Source organism: Rhipicephalus microplus, chromosome 1 (assembly GCF_043290135.1).
Source record: "Rhipicephalus microplus isolate Deutch F79 chromosome 1, USDA_Rmic, whole genome shotgun sequence".
In the NCBI taxonomy this organism is placed as follows: Eukaryota; Metazoa; Arthropoda; class Arachnida; order Ixodida; family Ixodidae; genus Rhipicephalus; species Rhipicephalus microplus.
This window is the reverse complement of record NC_134700.1, coordinates 167543248-167569559: the sequence shown is the minus strand read 5'-3', so window position 1 is coordinate 167569559 and position 26312 is coordinate 167543248. Positions and strand designations below refer to the sequence as shown.

Here is a 26312-nt window from a genome sequence, read left to right as displayed (position 1 = left end):
GCTCTCGGCAAAAGACTCCCCAAGCTCAGAAACCACGTGTGACGTATTTTTTTCCCTTGTGCCATCCCTCCCTGCTTAGCTTCCAGCGCTTTCGTCAGGACGAAAAGAGAGAATACACTTGCAGAATGTGAGAAATCTTTGCAACTTCCCGCGTGCTGGAAGGATTTTAAAAATATTTGCGGCAGTGAATTCATGAGGCAATAAATAACCTCTTCAGTGAATCCATTCCATGGCTACTTAAAAAAATAGCGCACAGCCACTTTAAATCAAAATATTATTCTCAAACCGATTCATCTTATTAGGCTTAAAAGCCAATTATGACAGATTATATGCTCTAAGTATAATATATATTAAAATGCTATGTATTTTAAGGTTTATGACTCGCATCCTGCTGAAAGTCAAAGCTTGCTACTACTCAAAGTTCTTTTGACTTCTTTTTAATAAAAAAAAAAACAGAATTTACATAGAGGCCCTATTTCAATTTTTAAAAAATATTGTGGAGGTTGGTTAAGTCATAAAAAAATAGGCCCATTTTTTTATATGTCATATATAATGTTTGTATTCGATTCAAAATAATTCAACCTAAATCACTATTCGCTTTAAATTTGCTCTGAACCAGAAATTGACTATTCGCACAAGCCTACTAAGCATGCATGTGGGGACTACGTGTGGTCTTCAAAACAAACGGAAGAACACCTTCTAGTTAGCCCTAACATATTTATATTATCAGTAGCCAATTACTGTATATTTATGACCAAATCAAATATGAAGAGCAAGTAAAACACACATGCTCGTAACTGGTTTTGGGTCATCCTGTTTCAGCTTGCTGATGCCACATTCATGATCAACCATGCAGCATGTTTCACATCTCATCAACGAAATAGGCACTTCATTCATTGTGTGCGTACATATCTTTCCAGCACTGTTTGAGCTTGTTTCATCAATGAGCAGAACCTTGTGTATCGAACACCATGCAGTTTCTACGAATGTCGTCACTTGAGCAATGGCTTCACTCACTCTCGCTTTCTTCCCCCCACACTGGTGAAATCTGCGCCGAAAAGAAAAGGTGGACGTTGTCGAGCCTTTTGGGTTCGTCAAGGGCAACAAGGTGCTCGTATTGATCATAAATCCTGGGATGAGAAAAAAAAATACATAATGCAATATCTAAATAAGACGTCAAAATGTAATAGGAGCTAGTAGCATGCTTGAGGCATCCTTAACAGAGCTTGTAAACATATTTTTCATGTTGAGAACATGCTTCGATGTGACCATATGCTATGACAGTTTGCTGTGTTCTTTAGGTAAAACAGTGCTAACGAAAGTGCAATGCAGCGCCAGTAGCATCATATGTGGGACATTTACAAGCTTTGTATGGCAGTGTTTTAAAATGCACAGCTGTGATTATAAGCACTTACTGCTCAGGTATGTTTCTTTAGTTTGATCTGATAGCATTGCAGGTAGGTTGCATCAACTTCTAAGGTATCCGTCTCACGAAAAATGCAAGCCGATTCAGAGCATAATGCGTTTTAACAATGCCTGAAGGTGAAGAGGAGTGTTTGTAAAAAGTGCTCCCAATTCAAACAGTCATATATTCTTTTAGTCCACAATGCAGTAGAACTAAAGATACTAATTTCATAACTGTGTAGTACGCTATTATTCTGTTGCCTTCTGTGGGTGCGCTGATTTTCTGTGGATGCACCGATCGCATTAACTTAGTAGTTAAAGGGGGATACTGACAAAAACTTTTGCCTCGCATTTTTTTTGCTGCAATATCTTGCTGGGGCCCTTTTAGTCATAACACGGCACATTGCTTCCTGCAGCATGCAACACATAACTAATTGCCGGCTCCTCATTACCGACCAGTCTCAGTTTCAGAAAGGTCCAAAAACAAGCCACCGGGTGTGACCATCACCACCTATACCCTGTTTCACCACTTTGGTTCAGCACTACCGAAGCTACGGGGTGTAAGAAAGCCGCATGCTTGCACAGCGAAACATAGTCCCACATGCGAGTGCCTTAAAATTGACAGGGTTGGCTAAAATTGTTGTTTCTTTTGTGTGTTTTACGCCACATCGATACATAATATGTTTATTCTTCTTCGCATTTATTTCTTAGGCATCGAATTATTTGTGTCGGTTACCGCTGATAACTGTGTTTACGAATCAACACGGCAGCACCCATGCAGATTGTGACTGCCCACTTCGATCCAGACTTGCTCTTGCTACACGCTTTCTGCGCTGACAGCAGTAAACAAATGGTGACATCAGCCATCGATTTGTTTCATCTCACTCATCAAGTACGTTTTGTTGATATTGGCGAGATATGCTGCAGTCGCACCTACTAAGCCTAACGTGCCGAGGCAGTGGTCGGACTGCGTCGTCAGACCAAGAACGCTGCACCTCCAAATATCGGGCATGCAACCTCACACAGCATTTCGTGCGCGTCGTATCCTCCTTCGGTGGAAACGAAAAAAAAAGAGAAAAGGATCATTGCAGAGGCAGACGCGAAGGAACACTTCTACTGAGAAACAGACATACGAAAGCCATAAACAGCGTCGGAGAGAAACAGCCACAAAGTGAAGTTATCCGCGGGCATAAGACTCTACCGATCTTCAGCAGAGCAACAAATTCAATCTTCTCCAAGTTCTCGGTGTAGTTGCTTGTTTAATATCTTTACAGCAATTTTTAATTTAATTAACTAGCCATAATAACTACAATTCGTTGAGCATACGCCGTGAATACGGTGCGCAGACGACACAATGCGAATGAATACATGTGGAGGGGCTAAGCCCCCTTCCTGTTGGCTGAGGGGCCTGTAGGCCACAGTGCTGAAGGGAACTTCTGAAACAGAGTATAGCATGTGCAACGCTCGACCACGTCACCACCATGAACCCCTCCATAAAATGAGCGACCTGCTCGCACTGTGGCGGCCAGTTTTTTTTTGCTTGTTTATTATTTTTTAGTTCTTTCAGTGGCCACACAGCAAGGTTGGCACTGCAACTTACCCCCATGGGCGAGCACATCGAAAAACCCTATTCCCGTCGCACAAGCATCCCACGTGTAGTTATTATGCTGCTACTGCGTGCCAGGTGCATTGGTCTTTCCTTTTTTTGTTTTTCTTTTTATCGCTTCAAGTGTAACAGCACTGGTCGCAACCGTAAGCCATTTAACCAAGGTTTATCGTAGCACTTCGTTCTGTAAATCGAGTGGACCGACATCACACTTGCTCTGATCGCTGATTTTCTTAAGCGAGCACTTCAATATAATGTCATGTCTGAAGGGTGCACTCTGATACTTGAATCACCGACATCACACTCAACAACCGCCTTAATTGCTGGCATTGATAGGGGTAGACTGTCATACCCCAGTATCACTTTCGTTGGCTTTGTCAGCCTTCTCGAATTTGCTGCCTCACGAGTGGCAGTTTTACTGATTAGATGCCACTTCAAAAGTTCAAGCATGCCATATTTCCATCTATTACCAAAAACCCTTTAACTGTGAAAGAGACAACAGTGTAATATATACAACTACACTTGTTAATTCTCTTGAAGTTCCTGTGACCTTTCCTGTCAAACTTTTTCAGCGACATGACTGAAAAACACGCCAGAAGAAAGTTGCTGCACACAAATTGAGGCACAATCACGAAAAGCACTCAAGGTTTGAGCCCGACAAAATATTAAAGAATATGGTCTGGCATTCACTATTAATGCATGAAGTGTGTTCTTTATGAACAAACAGTTTCTTTAATATAAAAGTTAAAGGAAAGTAATGCGAGCATTCTACCCTTCTAGATAACAGAAGTGCGCTGGTTTTATTTGGACAAATGATTAAGTGCCAATGCTCACAAGTTAAATGCATAGCAAGTTGATCATCTTGGTTCACTTTGGTGCATAAAAGGATGTATTAAGTATGGTGATGAAAAAACTTTTGTAGCTTGTACTATACTTCACTCATAAGTATGCCTGGAACTAATTATACTCCATGTAATTTTTAATATCGCAACTCGTAATGACACTAGTGACCACAAGCTTAGACTTTGAAACCAAGACTCTGGTTGAGTGTACGAGAGACAAAAACGTGAACATTGCAGTTTTTATACACTTTTCTTCATGCAAATCTGCGCTGTAAATCACACATCTACAATCGTTAAATATTCCTATTTCTGTGATGATGCACGCAAGACTTCTGGACCATGCAAACATTAAAATATTAGGTCGCAAGTACAAAGCACCATCAATGTTGTCATTTACAAGGGTGACACCCTGTGAGAACCACTTTTTGTGCGCTGCAACGCTTCCATTGTCATTCCCATTACCTTGCCGGCTTTATTATCTAAGCTGTCGTGATGAAGGACGCATGAATGTGCAACACAGAGCGGCAGTAGACAATATTTACACCGCACGCACCCAAACCGCAGTGTTAGGAAAAGTAACTGTTGGGACTGCTGTACTGGACCGAAGTAATCGCGTGTCATCAGAGCACCTAATTCATAATCTCAGCCTCATCTGTATGCATTAGTGAAACAGAGCAACATATTAAAGGCCTTTATGCAAGTTCTTGAAGCAAGATAAAAAAATACAAACTGCCACACACCCGCAGCGCGGTAGTCGTCTAGAAGGAGTTACGCCCTTTTCAAGCTGTCGCATCGACTGCTATGGGGTAAGTTGAGGCGGCCTCTCGCTGCACTTTAGGTAACTAAGTGAACACATGATCTCGAAAGCTGGAGTCGTCGCATGCAGTCATAGAGAGGGCCGTTATGAGCAGGTCACCCTTTATAGAGGAGGTTGTGGTCAGCACACGAAACTGTGATGCACTTCCGCATGGTCCGTATCAACAACAAGTCCCTTCGAACAGGAAACAGAACAGCAGTGTCGTCAAACACAAAAAATTCAACGTGAGCGTTGCCAGGAGCTCACGAGCAGCAGCCGAGAAGTACCCTGCTTGAGCGAACGGGGCACAAGTAAAATGGCGGTATGGCGATGTGAAAAAAGTAGGGGGGTCACTGTGGGGCCATCTTTACGGGTGTCAATCGCACATTCAAATTTCATAATTCATGTAAAATACCTGCCAAGCTATATTCGCAGTTGATATTTTGCAGATGAAATCCACATGTTCAACGGAACTGATTCAGCCGGCTATCTCGGCCACAAAATTTTGTGACATGCGGTTTCCATAAATACATTTTTATAATGCAGTTATGATGCATTTATTCAAGTATAACCTGACCCTGACACACTTCTGAGTTGGTGTTGACCTGCACCTAATGTTGTTCATGTTGTCTGTAGTTAAAAATGTATTTGCCACGAGAGTGCAAGTACATGAACTGTTACAAGCAATAACACAAAGCAGCACAGTCGTAAGCATCAGTACAAAAGACACCACGGGGCATCTCGGTGTATGGCACTCTGTTGCATTGTAAGACAACCTTGCCAAGGTTGTGCACACTATAAATCCTTTAACTCAAGAATTATTTTTGAAGAAAACATTCACAAATTACCAATTGTTATTGAGTGCATCACTAAATAAATAACCTCAATAAACACAATAACTTCACAGAAAAGCAATGTTTTCATTTTAAAAAAAACAAAAAAGTAGTTAGCTGTAGGAAAAAATTGCCTTGCAAGTACGTTTTGCACCGGCGATTTATGAGAAGGGGAACTGCATGCAGACTTGTGCAAACTTGCTTAGACCATGCGTGGCAAGATAAATCGGGAAATTTTGCGGCGGATCGACCCAGGTGATCCGAGTAGCGGGAAAGTGAAATCTGGGAATGATTGAACATTGAAACTTACTGGGCATTGAACACCTTGCAGGCTGGCTTCTCCCCAGTTTCGGTTAAAAACTCTGGTCTCCGCAGTAACTGCTCCTCTGTGACCTGAGCGACGTTCAAAGAGAAAATCACAGTGCTAATTGACTTTAAAAACTCAGCAGCCAATGTTGACCTGTTAACTAAGAAATTCCGCTTAATGTCAGTTTCACACGGGCACTTTTGATCATGGACGTGCCTAATCGGTATAGAATTTCTTTATCGTGACTGGCTTCCTTACACATGCTACAGAAGCAAGCCAATTACCATTGAGAAATTGGAGTTCGACAGGGCCTAAATGCAATCAGCAGTGCACCGTGCGACACTGATATAACTCTAGCAGGGAGCATGTTACCTACCAAAAATGACACAGAATGCCTAAAACTTTCAATACAACCATATGTGAAAACTGCGCACAGCTGTTTCTGAATGTGCGATAAATGTACGGAGGGCACTCTTGGCAGCAGTGCTTAGGATTTGCTTTAGCGGCCCATACCTTGAAGTCTTCTCACTAATGATGTTTTTTTTTTTTCTTCGACAGCACACACCTCTGGATTATAGCGGCAGTGGCCACGAGCCTCTGTTCAGGCATCTCACTTAGCAACACCAGCAATCAAAGCACCTTTGCTGGTTGCATTGCTCGCTTTTAAAAAGAAAGCAAGATGTGTGGCTTGTGTGAAGCACTATCTCTAGCCATGGTGGCTCTCTCTTTTTGCTCCTTTACCCTCTTTTGCACTACGGTTTCTCCATCTCTACTTCCTCCTCCGCTCTCCCTTCATGCTTCCACTGTGCCTTCCTCCACTTTCTTTCTCTCAATCCCTTCACTATCACTGTCACTAAGTGCTTACTGCACACTGCATTCACTTTTTTTCATCGTCCCAGTGACATAAGTGATATCTTCTGGAATGGATAAAAACCTAACTTTGGAGCAGAAAATTAAACTTGCCAATCGCAAACATTTCTGAATGCAAATATTGAAGTCTTTACGGTTGACCTATACAGTTTAACTCCTTTATAGGAGGCTTACTACAGGCAGCAATGCTCGTCTTTTATATGAGTTGTCTCTTATAAGCAGGGTACCTTTTATCCATTTTCTTAACCCATATTTTACTTCAGGCACACTGGTATCTTTTATATCTTTTGGTCTCATATCAGTGCCTTTTGTAAAGAAGTTCGACTGTTGTACCATGTTAAAAGGCAGACTTCGGTAATATTTCAAGGTAAGTAGATCTCAATGCAATTAACTAGGTGCATTCCTTTGCATAGTTCTGTCACTTATGCTGATTTACAGGCTTGAGAGATGCACAGGTTTCTTACAAATGAATTTCATGGTTTTGCTTGAGCTGCCTACTTCCCTTCCCACTACTACTGGCCCCACTGTGTGCGACGTCAGCCTTGGCAAAGTGATTGACGTGACAAACACACCACTACAGGTGTTCAGGGATGCAGCATAGTAACCACTGCAATGTCACGAGAGCAACAATCGTGTGTTTGGCCAATGCCTCATTGGTGTGCTTGACAATAAAAAGTTTTATAGGCAGTGCACTCGGAATTATGCCGCTGCTGAAAATTTACACCACCAAAGAAGCAGACTACATACGTTCACGTTAAGTGCTTGTCTGTTTTATCTCTCCACCACAAGATTGGCTTACTTGTCTGGGCCGCTCAAGCTTGTGGCTATGGCAATCAGATGAAACACTATTACTGAGAAGTTTGTGGCCAAACTAAAACACTCTTAAATCGTTATGAGAAGACTGCAAATGTTTGGGGACAGTAGCGATACAGCATCCTCCCTAATTACTTTGTGTCAAGTTTTCTGCACTATAACAGGAAGGGTGTCGAACTGTAAATGTCTAAAATGAGACATAAGAGTTCGTGGCACTCAAGCAACTCAAAACTAATAAACATGAAGTAGACACAATGCCTGCCATGAGTTTTCAAATGCACACTCATCTCATACTCATGCAAATATGCACATAGCAGCTGCAAGCACTTGAAAGAAAATGGTACCAAAGAAAAAGTGAACTTACTGAACTTCTTGATAATGCTGCCATTGACACACTGCCCAGGAGCTGCCCACATTGCTTGCAGCGCTTCAGGCTAGAGACAGAAAGAACACTGCTTGTCGATTACACAACAGTTTGTACAGTTCAGTATGCAAGGTTCCATAAAATGCCAGGCACTATTTGCATACTGAAAAAAAAAGGTAGCAAATCAAGCCAAACAATGACCAAGGCAAAGAAACACAGTTTTACAAATTAAGATAATGTTTTCACTGTAGCAAGGAGGAGCTAACATTAACATTTTCGTCCCCCATTACACTCACTCACAAAGACAGGTGAAGGTCATCTGACATAAAAATGCAGACTAAACAGTAGCATACGGATCCTTCCATGAAAGCCTTCAGAAGCAACGTGAACACTATATAATTGTCCTAATGGTTTACCCAGACAACTGTAGAACACATAAAAACACGAAGAGAAGATATGTGCAGGCAGTGTATAACACTAGTGTGAAGCAGAGAAACGTCGCCGATGGGGCCACAACTATCTCCATGCCCCTTTGATAAGCTTGCCGAGCAAAGAATAACAAGAATGACAGCTTTCTAGTATAACATGTGGCCGAGTTTAGTGGCCAAAGAGAAAAGCAGTGCTATAGTTTGTCTGGAGCCATTGGATGGTAGCTGTGTGCGATTTTTGCAAAGTCCCCTGATAGTGTAGAGGTGTAATTTTTATTTGGTTTCTGCAGCAGCTTTTGTTGCCTTTTAATTTCTACTTTGTCAGCTTCAGTAAATGTTACATTAAATTGAAATTACACTCGGTAGTTTTATGTGCTTGAACAAAGACATGTTTATGAGGCATGTGAGCGCTATGGAGTGAATGCTATGGAGAGAGGCTTCTGCACATTCACGTTGCTCCGCAAGTAATACCGTGGCTTGCGGCTGATTCCTGTTTCACTCGCTGGCATTTTTAATTCATTTGAAAAATAATATATGTACATGAAAATTTCAATAAGAGACACATTTCAAAGATTAAGTGTACATTTTAGTGTCACACAAATATATTTTTCTTATATAACTAAACAGCGCATTTGTGGCCGGACGTTCACCCACTACTTCGACTACTGCGTCAGGGATGCCATGTTTACATTGGAAGATGGGTGCACTGAAAAGGTGACGCTAACTAAATAAATGGAAAGGAAGGCATTCTTGCAAAGTGAACAGTACCAGTATTTTACTTACGACTTCCAGCAACAGTACGAGTTCTATAATAAATAAAGCAGTATCTTTTCAATACAAATAGAAAAATGATTAGTAAATTTCAGTACTATGTTTTGATGCGGTAGCAGGCATGCCCTTTGGTTCTGTAGCTTCCATAGTGCTGTCGAGGAAAGTAGTTGGCAACTATAGCAGAGCATGAGCACGAGCGTCTGTTGGTGGTTTAGGGGCCATAACGTTTGGTTGGCAAACTGTGCTTCAGCTTCAAGAGTAAACAAGCATAGCCAAGTAAACAAGCTTTCGCTTGCATTACTGGGCTTAGCTGAGATAAGCCACAGAGATTTTTTTTTTTTTCCAACATGTTGGCCCTGCCCTGAGGTTCAGGCAAGAACTACAATCTCTCCTGTCACGACAGGCCATAGAGTTTCCGTGCAGTGCCATACACTTGAAAGTACATCAACTATAGTGGCCGCTAGGAGCATAGGTTTGCTGCAAAGAGAGTCTCGCTAATGCACGGGTTCAGTGAAGGCACTACATAGAACCCATTCTACACAGCAGAAATTAGGTGCACAGAAGGGAGCTAGTGTGCACTGGAAAACATTCATGTGGTCTTGGAGGCGATGATTATTGGCAACTACTGTTTTAACGCATCAGCTTGAGGCAGGCGACTGATCCCAGCCGCTTGTGCTCAATTGAGCTTGCATGTAGCGGGCCGGGCGCCAGCTTATATGCATGTAGTAGAAAGCGAAACACCAATCGCAAGGGCACCAACAGAACCATAAAATACTTAATGAAATACTTCACTGGTTTTTTCAGATCACCGACATGTATGTACATTTTTAATTTATTTTGCCCAAAATTAGTACTCAAGAACTTCTTAGAATGTTCTTATCATAACCTCCGCCAATACCCAATGCCATTGCTAGCTCCTGCTTACTAGTAACACCAAACATCTTTAAGAAAGAGAGAAAGTGATGTTTTAAGTGTTTTTGACATGAGGTTATAAACTCCCTGAAGTATGCAGTACAACATCTGGCTTGCACGTTCACATCAACTTGTTCCCCAAATAAGCTGTAATTTTTTTGAAAACTCCACAAAGAGCCTCGAGGTCTCTAGCATAACCTATGGAACTAACATGTTCCAAGCTGTTTACTGAAGCATTGTTATAGGCACAATTATGAAATTGATGTTTTTGTGGGATTATTCTTACAAGGGTCATTTTCCTGCAATCCCATATCCCTTTTATCACCCATCCAGTCAAGAACCCATATCCTGGTAAAAAGCAGGGCAGATTAAAAAGCGAGAGCATTTATTAGCAGACAGATCTGCTAGATTAAATCCTAACGCAGTAGCCTTTGATAGCAAGCAAAGTGTCTCATTCCCTGGGCAAAATATGTATAAGCAACTAAACGTACAACTTCTCAGGCTACAAAAGCCGCATGCATAAAAGAATGCTCTAGTTCAGATAGAGTCCGCCACTTTACAAGTAGTTGCAATAACTTACAATATCAATATATCTCCCAAGTCGTGTTAAACAATTATACTGAGAGCCCTTAAAGGGCCCCAACCACCTAGAGGTGAAATTTTGTTTTGACGTCGCACTTGTGCGTGAATGTACAACAAACACAGAGCCTCGAGAATTTTTTGCGATTACACCATCATAGCGTAGTTAATCACATTCATTGAGTAAAACACATCAGTCACTCACTTCCCTCTCTCCTTTGCTTTACTTTGTTCATCATAATCTCTACTGCTCCATGAGTGCCTTTCCTTGCCTAGAAGGTGAAAGAGCAGGGAGTGAGTGTAGCTGTAAGCAAAGAAGTTTTTGTCAGGTCATCAGCAGAAGATGCTGCTGATGTCACGCCTGACGTCACGACTTGTACTGATTATGCTGGGAAAAACCTCGAGATCAGAACGAGATTGTTTATCGATTTCGAAGTATACCCACAGCACATAGTGCTGCCAAACTTGGAATTGTTTATCGAGACTGCATTCTGAAGTTGATGCACCCATTTACTAAAAGAGCTAAAATAAATAAATAACGGAGGTGGTTTAGGAGACCTGCATGTCTAATAAAACTACCAATAACCTGCTTCAGCATTCAATAAACACATACTTGATGGTTATGACCTTTAAAAAGCTTATCTACAACAAATTCTAAACGTTCATTCAAATCCCAAATCCTCTTTTGATGCAAAAGTACCCAAAATATTTACAACAGACATATCACTGTTGGCTCCTTTCGTGTGATGCCTCTTTTCGTTCTCTTTTTATCTAGCTAAAACGGCCGTCAAGAGAGCTGTTCCAGTCGCAAAGTGTATCTAGCATGCACAAAAGGAGGAGGAGAAAGAACAACAAGAGAGAAGGCAGGGAGATTAACCAGGCACATGACCTGTTGGCCCCCCTACGCTGGGGGAATGGGAAAGGAAGTATAAAGATGAGAGAGAGAGAAGAGGGAAGAAAAAGCGGCGAGAAAATGGTCAGTAAGTGGGCTGGTCAGTAAGAGTGCGATAATACTAAAGCCATGTATTAAACAAAAAGCAGAAAATAAGTATTATAATGCCTCTTTGTTGCAGCTTTGACTTGGGAACCTAAGATGTGTGTCAAAAGGAGCACACAGCGCAAGAATAATATCAAATTTTGTTTCTTTATTCGAATGTACATGTAATACACAAACGCAAGATATGAAGCACATGGGCCTGAAGAAACAACGTCTAGCTGTGCGAGGGTAACCTACCGAAGCTCTGTTCTGAGCTGCAACAAATGTTAAAATTAAGCAATTTATAAAGGCAGTTAAACTATAGCATGGCAGTACGCATGTGACACATTAAAGCTGGAAAAATACTTTGGTGACACCATGCAACATACAAAAGTCACAGATAATTGCAAAACAAATAGTCAATTCAGCTCTGGTCCCTGCTTAACTCAGACATGAATCCAGCACTTCATAGAAGCCTGAAAAAAGTGCAACCGACCTGATTGCGAAGCCACTTGCTAGCACAATCCACATTCTTAAGACAAACTATGTCAGCTTTTATTCCATTCTTAACGTGCAAGCTGCAAAGACGCTGACGCACTAGTGTGACATCAATGAGTCAACAATGGAAGCTACCAGAGTACGCTTGCACTATAAGGTCAAAGCTAAAGCCATTGCACTTAGAAAGAAGCCAATGAATATGTTCAGAAATGCTTCATTTGGGCCAGCCAAACGGCGTTTACTCCAAGAGCTTTCTGATGTGCCCAGAAACATCAGCCAAATAAACCATTTAGTTGAATCAGGTCCAAAACTTACAGTGTAATAGCTATTCAAGCCACAAAAACCATAAGATACCTCCCTGCTTTGCCAATTCAGCACTCTCAGCACAGAAAAACAAGCAGGTGCTCGAGTTTTGATGCAAATGACCACACCATCTCTATTTAATAAAACAAATGAAGTGAATCGCTGGTAAGCAAAATTTATTGAACTCAAATCTCTGGGAACATTTTTTTTTAATACAATCTACATTCAACTCGAATGTGTGCACAAAATAACAATAACACAAACATGAATTTTCAGTTGCTTTAAACCTGAATAAACACATTACAACAGCCAGTCTATAAGCAAACGTGTACTACAGTAGATAGTTATTATAAGGAACACAGCAGCAGTCACCGTTAAATACTTTTAAAATTGGAGAACATGACAGCCCCCTTTCCTGTGCTCCTAAGGCGTTCTTCCCCTATGCATTGTCATCTAGCAAACAAGACAGCCATTGTATTTAACTTGACAAACCCAAGGGCAACTGGCCCGCAGTAGGAAAGATTTTTTCATGTAGTTTAGTTAATCTAGCAGCCTTATTATCAAGACAAATAAATGCCTCACTTAACTTATGACTGCACTTATAAAAACCTGCTTATTAAAGGCTATTTACAACAAAACTTTCAAGTGCATTAAGAACCTTGTTCCATGAAAGGATGAGCTCCAGTGTTACACTGGGACAGCCCTGGAGCAGCCTCAGTTATATATTCTCATACGAGTGGATGTTTAATGAAAAGCTGGCAAAAACACAGACACTTCTGGTATATTAAATATAGCAAAAAAATAAAAATACAACCCTCCCCCCCCACCCACCCATTCTCACGAGAAATAGAACATGGCCCAGAAAGAACACTAAGAACAAGCCCGACACTTCAACACGACTTCCACCATTCTGTAGTGCCTAGGACACATTTAACATTCCTGGATTTGCGAGCGGGATTCGAGTTGCATTGACAACATTGCGGGGTGCTTACATCATTTGCTTAAGGTGACAATCTTGTTGAAATAAATTTTTTTTTCCAGAATTATCCACTCTGCAGTGTTGCAGAAATTTCTTCAATGGTACGCATTAACTATTTAAACCGATTTCACCAAATTAAAAGTTCTCTGAAATTAGCCTAATTATTGTTGAAATAAATTTTTTCCAGAATTATCTGCTCTGCAGTGTTGTAGAAATTTCTTCAATGGTACACATTAACTATTCAAACCAATTTCACCAAATTAAAAGTTTCCTGAAGTTAGCCTAACAATGAAGGTGAGAAATAGAAATAAATCGAAGTGTGTGCATTACACGGTGCTAAATAACATTCAGGCAGAGCAAAACACACTTCTGCTGATGCCAACATTTAACATACATAAACTCCAGCACCAAATGCCAAGGCATAGGAGCTCTAGAACATGTTAATGCCTATATATTCCAACCACATCACACCTGTAGGTTTTTCCTGAATTTAATGTGTGCTTTTTGTTTTCTTAATTAGCAAACAAAGGCAGCACAGGTGACAATTGGAAATGTGGCACACATACTGAACGTACGAATCTGTTGAAAAATATACAGTTTGAATATGAGCATGAAAATAAAGGGTGACCATCCTTTATAAGAGACAAGCCATTGGTCTCTACCTTAGGATCAGTCGTGTCTCCTAACAGATGCTTTCATTGCCAAGCCTAACCAATCATTTGTAAGAGAAAAATGCAGTCCTTATAGTTTCCATTGATGTAGGCTGCAGACACAAATCAAGCTGAAATGGTAGAGTGGAGGAGCTGTCTGTGCTCCACACGAAACCCAGAAGTCAAAGTACAAAACGTGAGCAAAACAGTCGCACTCTTTCATTTGAAATATCTGTTCTGTGTTCAGGCAGTACAGTATTCCCATAAATCTTTGGCAGTTGGATTTTTATGGCTTTAGTCACAGATGTTTATTTTTCTGCTGTTCACATCAAACAGGTTGCCGCAAAGCAGTGTCCTTTCCCAAGCTCCACATTTGAAACTTATATTCACATTACAGCGTAATGCAGATTATGTTACTCTCAACATTATAAATAAATTACACTCTCTATTCAAGCTATGCAAGGTCTAACACCAACAATACAGTGTTGCCACTCACATGTGAGCTTTCACAGCATTGACCGTAACAGGGCAGTCTTCAAGAGTCCAACAAAATCATGCAATATACACAAGATGATCGTTAAAAAAAACGGTGACATCAAGAGATCTTTGTCAATATCACTCCAGAAAATCAGTTGTGGGGCACTGTGTTAAAAAAAAAAAACAGGACAGTGCATGAACATTTAGAACATATGTCAGCCATCTAACAGCCTTTGAGAAAAAAAAAAAAGCCCCAACTGAGAAACAATACATTCCAAGGCAGGATTCAACTATGTCATCACCACCAAGCCTCAGAACTTCTGAAATGGATGCAACTTCTTGAATGCAAAGCAGAGCTGAAGCAGGAAGCAGCCTAGTGCGTGGCACACTTGATGGCTTCTGTAGCAGCAGAAAGCACACCAATAAACGTAAGCTTAGATAGCATGCTAAGGGTTGGATGTTTCAATTATAACAGGGGCGGAAGCAGGCCCCAATGTTTTGTAGCAAGGCTTGGAGCAGTAAAATGACTACTTTGGAGCAGCTTCGGAGAAGCAAATTTTCTGTTTTGAAGCAGCTTTGGAATAAAAAATACCTCTTTTGGAAAAGGATTGGAGCAACATCTTTTTAATTAGTTGCGTTGCAAGGAAAATGATTTTCCGAGTGGTCATCATACTAAAAACATAAATTGGCAAACTTTTGCTTCAAATAAATACAAATTCTGGGAGATAAAAATTGATGTGACCAGGTAAAACTTATACAGAAGATTCAATGCTCTTCTTTTGAAAGATCTTAAAAAAATCTGAAAAATCAAGAACTATAGCCAACTGTAATAGAAGCACAAGTTCTAAAAATAGCGTAGACAAAAGTATGAAACAATCTGACACCAAAATCTATGTACCGAGTATAAGTAGCATGGAATGCATAGCTGGCATTTTGAAGTAACAAGCACCTTTGGCATCCATTTGCAAGCGAGAACCAGTATAGTTGCACTGCTGCCTAACTAATAGTATAACAGATGAAATGAAGCTTCGCTTCATCGACTAGAGAAGCAAGCAAATTTATTCAGTGCATCCCAGGCACCGCTGAGCAGTGCTCAAAGTGAAGCAAAACAGTTCTGTGGGCCTGCTTTCTCATCCATCAGAACCTTCCTCTCGGAGCTCACAGTGGAGTTCATTTTATGTTAAGGTGTCGGAGTCACCGATTGCTCATAGCCTAAATGTTGTCAGTACATACTGTGCAAGAGACAAAGTTTAACTAGTCAGTAAGAACTTGTTTCATTTTGGATCCAGTGAGACATTGCAGTGCAGTCCTGATGCTCTTTTCTGAGAGGCACCTCGGAGGCATCCTTGTAGCGCCTAATGTAGGGCTTGGCTCGTGAAAGGCTGGAGGCGCTTGTCCTGGACAATGAGCTTCAATGTCCTCTCGCTGTCTTCATTGTCTTGAGGATCATAAGCCAGTCATGCCAAATGCTCAATTTAGCCCACGTAGAAATGGTTTTCACCTAAATTTAAAAAATAAACTCGAATGCCCTCCTGGCGCAACAGACGCAGACTTCCGCCTGTGTTATAAGAGCGAAGCATTGTTGGAGAAGCGATAAACTTGTTGGGTCACTTAGAAGAGCAGGCTCCTGTCAATTCGACCTCTATTGTTAAATTTGATGTTCTGCTTAAAGGGCCCCATAACACCGTCACCCAACAATGGTGGTTCTCAGCGTAAACTAGAAGTACAGGGTATAATGCGCCTATGCAAATACAAAAAGTCAGCTGTAAAAGAACATTTCAGGGCAAAACAACCCCCTAAGTTGTCGCCGGTAAACCGTGCCCAGCGCCTGCGACTGCCATTGCCATGGCGTGTGCGAGTGATGTCATGTGCAGCAAGGAGCGGAGCCGTCGTCTTTTGTCACAGTTTCAGCCAGTGCACATGGTTCAATTTCAGCACCAAGCTGAAGGAAGCTAACCTATCTTGGTTTTACACGTCGCTGACCAAGAAACAATATCTTTCGCCAGAGTGCAGACACTCGCACAGCTAGCTGCTTGTTACGCCACGACCCGCAAGTGCCCCAGTGTTGCTGAACTCTCAGGTCACTCACGTGTTTATAAAAATATTCAATTATAAATCAAGTGCACAATCACATGTGCTGAAATCTTGTCAGTTTACTTGTGAATGCTTTAAGACTAACCCACATAACCTGAATTAGGATCAATAATTAGGTGTCATAACCCCTTCAATCTTAATTAGCCAAAAGGTCCCGACAAAAAAGAAAGGTATAGATAACTATGGAATTGATTGATTTGTGGGGTTTAACGTCCCAAAACCACTATTTGATTATGAGAGATGCCGTAGTGGAGGGCTCCGGAAATTTCGACCACCTGGGGTTCTTTAACGTGCGCCCAAATCTGAGCACACGGGCCTACAACATTTCCGCCTCCATCGAAAATGCAGCCGCCGCAGCCGGGAATCGAACCCGTGACCTGCGGGTCAGAAGCCGAGTACCTTAGCCACTAGACCACCGCGGCAGGGCATATAACTATGGAATGAAAACTTGCTTGGTGTTAATACCGAAATACCATGCTTAAATTGCTGCTGTGGGTAGGTGATGGCCACTATGTAATAATATCTTTGGGACTCTATAAAGGTAGGCGATTGAAAAAAATAGTGTGCGACTGTCAGCAGCAAGCACTGACAGTGATCACTACTCAGCAGTTACTACCACATTAGCAACACACACACAGCATGAAATCTGAAAGTCCAGTCCAGGCTTCCTTGTTGGGTTTGCTCACTAGCTTAGTGCATTATTATAAACACTAGCCAAGAAAACACCCATCAAGCTCATTTCTACGAATGCACATTAGGATCTAGTTACATGTGCACTCATTTCAATGAAAAAACTAACGCCAAAGGCGCAACGAAGACACTGACCAGTTGTCATCCGAGGATTCCGTTTCTTGATACTTGGCAGGGGTCCTCTTGCGGAGGCTGTGACTTGCACTGTGACTTGCGCTCCTTCTGCGACCTCCTTTTGGGAACTCGAGACCACCACCACACTCGGGCTCAGTGTCCTCGCTACTCAGTTCCTCACTCTCAGAGAGCTGGTCACTGACGGCCACAGAGGCTCGAGAAGATTCGTGACATTCGCTAACAACCACATCTTCGAGCCGCTGGAGTACAACAATAGGTATACCTTTGCCGTGCACGCCGAGGACCACAGACGGGCTGAAAAAATAAATGTAACTTTATTATTCCCAAACTCTTTTTTGGGGGGGTTTCTGGGCTACCTACCACTAGTCTTTAGAATGAAAAAAGAAGCTCAGGCAAACGAGAAAGAAAAGCGAATCAGACTTCACGGCTCCCTTCTGGGACTCTGTTTAATAGTGGGCATTGTAGCAGAAGTGATGTCAAGATTGTGATTCCCCACTGTTTACAGTTTGCATTTCCTATACCACTTCAAAAGCGCCTCGGCCTCATTATCTGTTGAGCCATATAACCAAACACAACAAAAATAAGGGTCCCTTCGATTGATTTTTCCTTCTTTTCTTCAGTACTTATGCCAGTGTTGTACTTCTTTTTCAAGCAAGCACTTTTCATTTTGTGCAGGGTGGAAGAATGTAGTAGGCCTACCATAATTACTTCGTTTTGCTCCTTTGAAAAAAGTACAGTTATAAATAAAGCAAGAAATCACCAATATTGCTTAGAAGTAACTTTTTACAAACATCTTGACACCTAGACCAAAATGCAAAATGAGGAAATGAATGTCCAAAGCTATCGCTAGCTGCTCAAGCTACGACAAAGCTGTACATACAAAGTATTGACAAAAATCGGATGCAAATAGACAAAATGACAGCCAAGAACGTACAAAACAAAGACAGCGTGCATAGTAGCACTAAAAATGCTTCAATGTATACAAAGGTCCATGCTCTGTGCTAAGCGCCAACACATGTGAATTTAGGAGACTGCATGGTTCCCAACTGGACAGCATGCTGAAAGACAAGCTGACTTTTTCTCCTTACGTGGCACATTTGGCCGATGAGACTGCTGGCTGGGTTGAAGGTACAGGAGTGTTGTCCTCCCATGAAGACTTTTGTGAATAGTACTGGCTAGTGCCACTGAAGGAAAAGACAAATATTGCAGCAACAAAGTATTGGTCACAGAGTACATGAAAATAAAAATAGTATTTCAAAGTATTCACACAAAAACACCCCAGTTAACAATTCTCAAAGATGAGATATTAATGAAGTTAAACACAGGTATAAGCTTTCGATCTATGCACCATGCACAGAACACCTGAAAGATTGATGTCCGTTTCAAGTTCCCTGAAGCTTCAAAGATTGTGAGGGTGTAAAAAGCTTCTAGAAAACCTCCTAGAAGAGCAAAAACCTCCCAGAAGAGCAACTCGCTTGAGATTTGTATCATGACCGCACAGGATGACAGTCCAAAGCAGCTGTCCAACACATTTCAACAGTTCAACGCATGAAAAGAATGGCTCTGACTTCCGAGCACAGACTACTGATGTGTCAGACTAAGTAATTTTTATAAACTCTTGAATTTCTGCGACGAAACCTTGACATAAATATGGGTGTGCTGCAGTGTGAAATTCTAAGTTCATTTTGACCACCTGAGGTTAGCTACTATGTACGTAAACCCAATTACAAGGGCATTTTTTTTTTCACTTAACCCTAATCAAAACATGACCACTGCCAATGGAAATCACAACTTCCAACCTTATACTTAGCGTTGCAGCACAATGGCCTCTAGTACACCAAAGCCAGTGCTCTGTCACCTTTGATGGACAAGTACAAAAAGTTTGACATCCCAAAATCCTCTCAGTGTGCTTGCTTCGGGTCAAGCAGGCGCTAAGGGTATTCGAATAAGGTCTGCGGTGCTTTGGACACTCCCCCTATTCCAGGTCACCAAGAGTCATCACTTCAGTGGGCGCCGTTGTCATGCTTGTTTGACGGAAGAATTTTCAGGCAGGCTTTGGGGCTTTCACTAAATTCGAGAAATAGTGACACCCTCCACCTCCCGCAGAACCCAAACGCTGTTTGAGCCTCGCACATGCACAGAGGCATTTGCCCCATTTCTTTGGTCCCCTATTCGAAAACTCCCTAATACAGCATTCTGTTAAATGACTGGGCTTGCTAACACGAACGCAAATGAGAAGTCACCACAAGTGTCTTTTGTGGTGTCCCGACTTTTCTCTTTTATCTATGTTTGCCCGCCCAGTCTTTTAGCACGAATGCACAACAACTTAGCTAGCTCTCTTTTATTCTATGCAATCGGTGGTATGTTATATAAAGGAAACAGACAAAAGTTTGCTGATGACCATCATGTGAGTACAGCCAATGTTAACCAGTAAAACTTGGCTATTTGCTTCTGTGCCATAAATGGCTGCCTACATGATTCAACCAGTTCAGCCTCTAGCAAAAATGTGAGTAGAATGGACAACACTACCTCGCACTTTACTGAGAGTGTTTAAAGAAAAACAAACTGTATCGATTATTTATAAAGCATCCTTCTCATGCAGCCCAGAATTTTTTTTTCCTTTTAGTACCGAGGTTACTATGAAATCATTTTTGCTGAACTTGTACAAATGAAAGAGCAGTGCGGACAGGCATAAACACCCATACAGAAATCCACTTCAATACTGCTTTTACTGTGTGCGCAAGGCAGGCTTTAACACATGCATCCCTTAACACATTGCTGATTTGGCTGCTACTTAAGGGTACAAAAGTGGTAACACATTACTTTTTTGGCATGTTGATTAGTAATCCATTGACGCACTCTCTTTTGAGGGTGCTTCGATGCTGACGATCGGTAGTAGTGGCTACTGAGAACATGCAAGCCATATATTATAGCACAGCACAATGCCTGGAATTCACACTAAATTATCAAGATCACATAAAAATCGCTGTCTGTTCTCTCGACAAATGATGGAAGAAGCTAACCAATCACTCGTAAAAGTATTTGAACATAGCCTGTTCGGTTGTTACAGGGATCGCCACGGCAGGCTGCGACTTTTCCACAAGTGCGTGTGCGATCACACTGAAAAAGCTGTGCATTCTAAGAAAAAAAAAGTGTTCATTGAGACGAGAAAAGAAAATGGGATCGCAGCATGCGATAAACCTTCGTAGTTCCGCTCGTACTGGACGGATTCTTCAAATTTTTACAGCAATGAATTCGCAATAAGTAATTTTAGAGAATCCATTCCATGGTTACCTGAAAAATGTTTCGGGGCCCCTTTAAGTAAAGCAAGCCACCAACAACAAAAACTTGTTTCCCAGGGCACTATATATTAGCCGTCAAATTTTCGTATGAATATTAAATTACAAGATTATCCTGTGTGGTTGAATTTCTCAGTTTATGAAAGACAACATCAATAGCAGCTTTCTCATTAATAGTAGTGCTCTCGACGAGAAGCAGTCGGAACAACATGACCGTGCAGCGACAAACAATGTGAGCAATGGCATAGCCATAGCAACCTTTGTTCTCTGATCTTTATATATAAATGTAGAGGTGGTTAATTTGCATATAAGTGCTTGCATTCTCAGATGTGAACACTGAGAGCTTGCCATTTATTGCCCATGACACAGTATACACAATGCTATTAGCTGACAGCACTGCTTTTGAAAGGTGTGGAATGTCAGAGATGGGTAATAAAAGAGGTCCACTGATAGAGTGCCAGGATACCCTTCCCGAAACGAGATGGCATGTTGGGCAATTGTATAAACTTGTCATTTTGATCTTAGTGAGTGGGTGAGTGAAACAATTTTATTTCGTCCACAATAGGTACGAGTTAAGTCAACATCACTTGGCTAGGCCCTCTTGGGGACCTGACCGACTTCGTGCGGGCCCTTTGGATGGCCAGAATTTGAAAGGCCCAGGCCTTAGTGAGCTTCATTTTCTCTTGGTGGAAAGGGGGACCTGCAGAGTGCAGCTCTACAGGACATGCTCGAAGTCCGCATAAACACCCCACAGGAGGCAGTACACGCTTGGGTGGAGCAGTCAGAGTGACAGCTTGGGCCCTGCACAGCGAGGAGTGTGGCAGGGGCAGTACTCTTCTTGAGAGATAATAGGAGGTTTTCGAATAGTGTACGCAAAGCTATCGCCCTTCGCAGGGTTAGCATTAGCGCATGGGTGCAGTGTGAGATTTCAAATAGCAGTTGTCCCCCCCCCCCTCCCCTGCAAATGCTCCAGCAGACTCAAGTCACCGCAAGAAGGCTTTGGGGCCCACACGCTATTTTGGATTATTTGCAGGCGGATTGCAAACACTAACAGCAGTTAGAAGAGTGCAGAGTGACTGTTAGAAGAGTGCAGCTGCTAAGAGTATATATGGTAATAGAAGCCCATTCTATTCCTGCAGTGAACTCGCATGACACACTGAATAACATCAGAACAGGCAACGTCTTTCTTGTGTATGCAAGCTAGCCCACGCCAACAGTTTATATTGACAGTATGAGTCTGTGGCTGCAATAAGCCACCTTTGCTTAATCAAGGGAATGCAAAACAACAGGAAGAAAAGGAATTCCAAAGACAGATATTTTAATGCACACTACATGTCTCTCTTTGTCAGCAGCGTGCGTCTCCAAAATGTACACAAATGATGTGCTGACTGAAGAAAACGTGCGTGAAATGTATAAGGTGTCCCGTGATGCCTGAAATTGCTGTTGTGTATCTGTAAGCCTCAGAAATGTCGCTGAAGACAGCAAGGGGTTCAAACTACCCACCACCTTCTCGGTGATGTCCAATACAACCACATGATAGGATCTACAGCATGTTTTCAGTGTCCAGTGATAACACTTCTTTTAGTGCTCGACAAGCCAAGCGAAACTGGTTTATACCTGTTTTTCTCCGCCCTAGCATCTCACTACACAAAACCCCGAGAAATCAAGTGATACAGGACTGAACTAGCAGTGCCTTCCTTAGGTTTCACTACAGGCCCCATTCATGCTGCCACGTGCTAAGTTCTGACGTATCCTTGAGAGCTTCACGTGTTCTTATAACAAAAAGATTGTATGCCCTGCTTCGGCCGCTTGGAGAGGTTCAGATTTGCAAATTATAAACCAAGGCTCACAACAATGTCATTGCAACTCATTTTGTGCTGATTTCTGCTTGGGGAATTCGGCGGGGGCTACAATATTAAGAGATATCTGGTGGAACACTCACAACTTTTGCTTGACTGCACGATGAGCATATTTCCACAAAATCTAAAGTTGCAACAGTCTTTCCCAGCAACCTGGGCTTCTGAAATGCTCCGTATGCTAATAAATCCCAACAATGTTGCCATAGCAGTAAAAGCCTAACATATTCACGCATGGGTTTCTTGTTAGCACTTTAGTGCAAACACACAAAAGCCTCGGAATCCTGGTAAGCAGATACCTCTCATCAGTTTCTGTGCAAGAGGATTATACTATCATCAATAGATTTTTTCAGACTTTGAAAATTTGAACTTCATTGGTTACTTCAGACTTCATAAATGCACTGTAAAAGTTCCCACAGCACTAATGAATTTTCACAGCAGTTTCTTCGGATGAATTTATGCCCTAACATTCGATATTCCAGACTTGTTCAAGGGATAAGAAGACTGAATTCATAAGCAAGGCCCGACAAGCTAAGCTCTGCCTGAGGGACATCAACATAACACAGACACCTGACAATCCCGTGTACGTAAATGAGCATTTGACCCCTGCGAACAAGGCTCTCTTTTCTAAGGCTATGGCTCTAAAGAAAGAGAAAAAATGGATGTTTTTGTGGACAACAAACTGCCAAATCAAAGCTCGCAAGACAACCGACAGTAAAGTATACAGGATACGTGATAAGGCTGATCTGGCTAAAATAAACTAATTGGCTCCCATTGTACATAATGCGCATGTGCCAGCCATGCCTTCCTCGTCGGCTCTTCTGTCACCTGTGCAACTAAACTCGTTTTTAGTGAGTAACTCCTGCTCTTTTATTCATCTTAATGCCAGAAGCCTACGAAAACATGTTGATGAATTTCAAAGTCTTCTTTCCACGTTTACCAGCCCTTTCCCAGTAATTGCAGTTACAGAAACTTGGTTATCAGAAGACGATAGAAATCTGTTCGGTTTCCCTTCCTACACGCCATATTACAGTCCCAGGTTATCCAGCAATCATGATGGCGCAGCCACATACGTATCTTCTAACGCTTCCTGTAAACGAAGGTTTGATCTCGAATTAAACACGCTCTACTGTGAATCGGTCTGGCTTGAGTTTGAGCATACTTTTCTTAATATAGATAACAAAAGATTCATATTAAGCTGTATATACCGCTCACCGTCTTCTCCAGTTACTGAATTTCGCACAAACTTGCAATGCTCCCTAAATGTTATTTCCCTTGAAAATAAAAAAGCTATTATCATGGGTGACATCAACAATAATTTACTAGACGATTTGTCACCTAACTCAATCAACTATCTAGCTGCACTAAACAGCTTTGGGTATGAATCTTTAATCAGTCTTCCAACTAGACCAAACAGCAATAGCAATGGGTCTCTCATTGATCATGCATTTTCAAATCTACTCACGGCACCAGACACTGGAGTGCTAGAAATTAATATTACTGACCACTATCCCATATTTCTGCGTTTCGATTCCACTGCAAAACGTGATTCACCTTCCTTTATTCATGATATATTAGACAAGCAGAAATTTATTGATACTGTTGCTAACACTAACTGGTCTGAAGTTTATCTTAAAGCTGATGCACAAATAGCTTTCACCCTCTTTTCATCTTTGCTCCTATCACATGTTCAATCTTGTACAGATAAGCAAAAATGCAAAAAAATAATCGCATCACCAGCAAATCCCTGGCTGACGAGGACACAGACAAGCGCAAACGTGACAACCTCTACAAAAAAACTAAAAGGCAACCGTTTAACACGAATTTGCTTGCTCGCTATAAAAAATTTTGCAACCTAATAAACACCCAGCTAAAGGAAGCTAAAAGAAAGTATTACGCGCAAAAGATAACTGAGGCCGGAAATAGTACGAGAAAAAAATGGGACATGATTAATTCCTTTTTAAATAGGAACCCACGTTCGGATAAAATAGCTACAGTTCTTCATAATGATGTCACTTATAGTGACCCAGCTGACATCGCCGATCAGTTTGCAAACTTCTTCTTTAACGTCAAGCACACCCTACCTTTATTAAATGAAATGGCCTTAGATCGCCTACCCCATTCGTTCTTTCTGTTTCCCACAACTCCAGATGAAATAATTAGCGTTATAGGTAACCTAAAAATGACGAGTGCTGGCCTTGACGGCATTCATCCCTCCCATATAAAAATGGTAGCTCACCTTATATCAAATGTATTCTCTTCAATTGTGAATTTAATGTTTAGAACAGGTGTTTTCCCGCATGAACTGAAGCAGGGTAAAATAATCCTCGTACATAAAAAAGGAGATGCTTCGTTATTGAATAACTACCGCCCCATTTGCATCTTACCCTTTTTGAGAAAAGTAATTGAAAAACTGATCTGTACACGTCTCACAAATTACCTGAACAAATTTAATACTCTATCGCCTTGTCAATTTGGCTTTCGTTCCGGCTACTCCAGTGACCTTGTGCTAATCTCACTTACTGACCAATTAAAAAAGGCTATTGACAACGGTTATTATGCGGGCAGCATTTTCATCGACCTAACTAAAGCTTGATTCGATCAATCATCACATTCTTTTCAATAAACTTGAAGCATTCGGTATAACTGGCCCAACATTACTATTATTGCGTAGCTATCTCTGCAACAGGACACAGAAGGTGGTAATTTCTAATGCATATTCGTCAACCAAATTAACTAATATAGGTGTACCCCAGGGGTCCATTCTGAGGCCCCTTTTGTTTTTACTCTATATTAACGATTTGCCGAAATGCCTTTCTTCATCCAGTTATATATTATACGCCGATGACACCACAATTTTTAACTCCGATAGCAGCATTACATCCTTAACTGGAAAACTAAACTTTGATCTGGCACAACTCGTTCGGTGGTGCAGTAATAACATGTTAGAAATTAACACGTCTAAGACAAAATTTGTTGTCTTCTCTTCACCACAAAAACCCTTACCTTCTATCCCTCCTGTTATAACTGTGCGCAATAACATCCCTGTGAGCGACTGCTGTAGATTCATAGGCGTTGAACTCGACAGTAACTTGAAATACCACCGACATGTTGCATATATTAAGAAAAAAATGACGTATGGCGTTTGACTACTGATTAAATCTCGTCTTTATTTCAATCCATCAATACTTATGTCACTGTATTTTTCTTTTGTTCATTCGCACATTTCTTACTGTATTACTTCATGGGGTAACACATACGCCACTCACCTTACTTCAGTTCAGACAATTCAAAACCAAGCGATAAGAATTCTCATGTCAAGCCCATATCTCTCTAACGCTAAGTCACTACTTCACGAAAACAATATATTAACTGTATCTGAGCTAGTTAAATATAACCTTGGTATTTACATGTATAGAACTATAAATAACCAACTTCCACACTTTACTACCATTCTCTCAAATAACAATGTCACAAGGTTTGCCCTTAACAATAACTTTCTACTGCCAAAAGTTCGCACCAATTATGGCAAACAAACCATTCATTTTTCCGGAATTTCTTTTTGGAATAGTTTACCTTCCGACATTAAAGTATGCCGTTCCCTGAAGGTAATTAAATCGAAGTTAAGAAATCATACCATGTCAACTAACTAGCCTGTTTTGTTGTTTCTTAATTGATTCCTGTTCATTGTGAGTTGCGTTCTGTAATCACTTGTCATTGAAGTTAGCGCGTTATTCTTGCTTTAAATTGTTTCTGTGAGATTACAAGGGTATATTCTTACTTTATTTGTTTCAATTGCATTTTACTGTAGCTCTGTCTCCCTGCTATAT

At 41.3% G+C, this 26312-nt stretch overlaps 1 protein-coding gene across 5 annotated transcripts in view; it reads right to left on the bottom strand.

Moving 5' to 3' along the window:
* Nucleotides 1-26312, bottom strand: part of LOC119178578 (DNA (cytosine-5)-methyltransferase PliMCI) — a 167971-nt gene that overhangs the window by 122482 nt on the left and 19177 nt on the right. For 4 of the 5 annotated variants that reach the window (XR_012893947.1, XR_012893948.1, XM_075887629.1 and 1 more), the window contains exons 5-9: nucleotides 18416-18511; nucleotides 17328-17621; nucleotides 7836-7923; nucleotides 5792-5874; nucleotides 1018-1130 (exon numbers count right to left, since the gene is read on the bottom strand). Coding sequence is in view for 3 of the 5 variants with exons in the window: in XM_075887629.1 (XP_075743744.1) it covers nucleotides 1018-1130; nucleotides 5792-5874; nucleotides 7836-7923; nucleotides 17328-17621; nucleotides 18416-18511 (674 nt within the window). In the remaining 2 variants the exon portion in view is untranslated. The remainder of the gene's footprint in view (nucleotides 1-1017; nucleotides 1131-5791; nucleotides 5875-7835; nucleotides 7924-17327; nucleotides 17622-18415; nucleotides 18512-26312) is intronic. The other variant, XM_037429788.2, reaches the window with a different exon arrangement.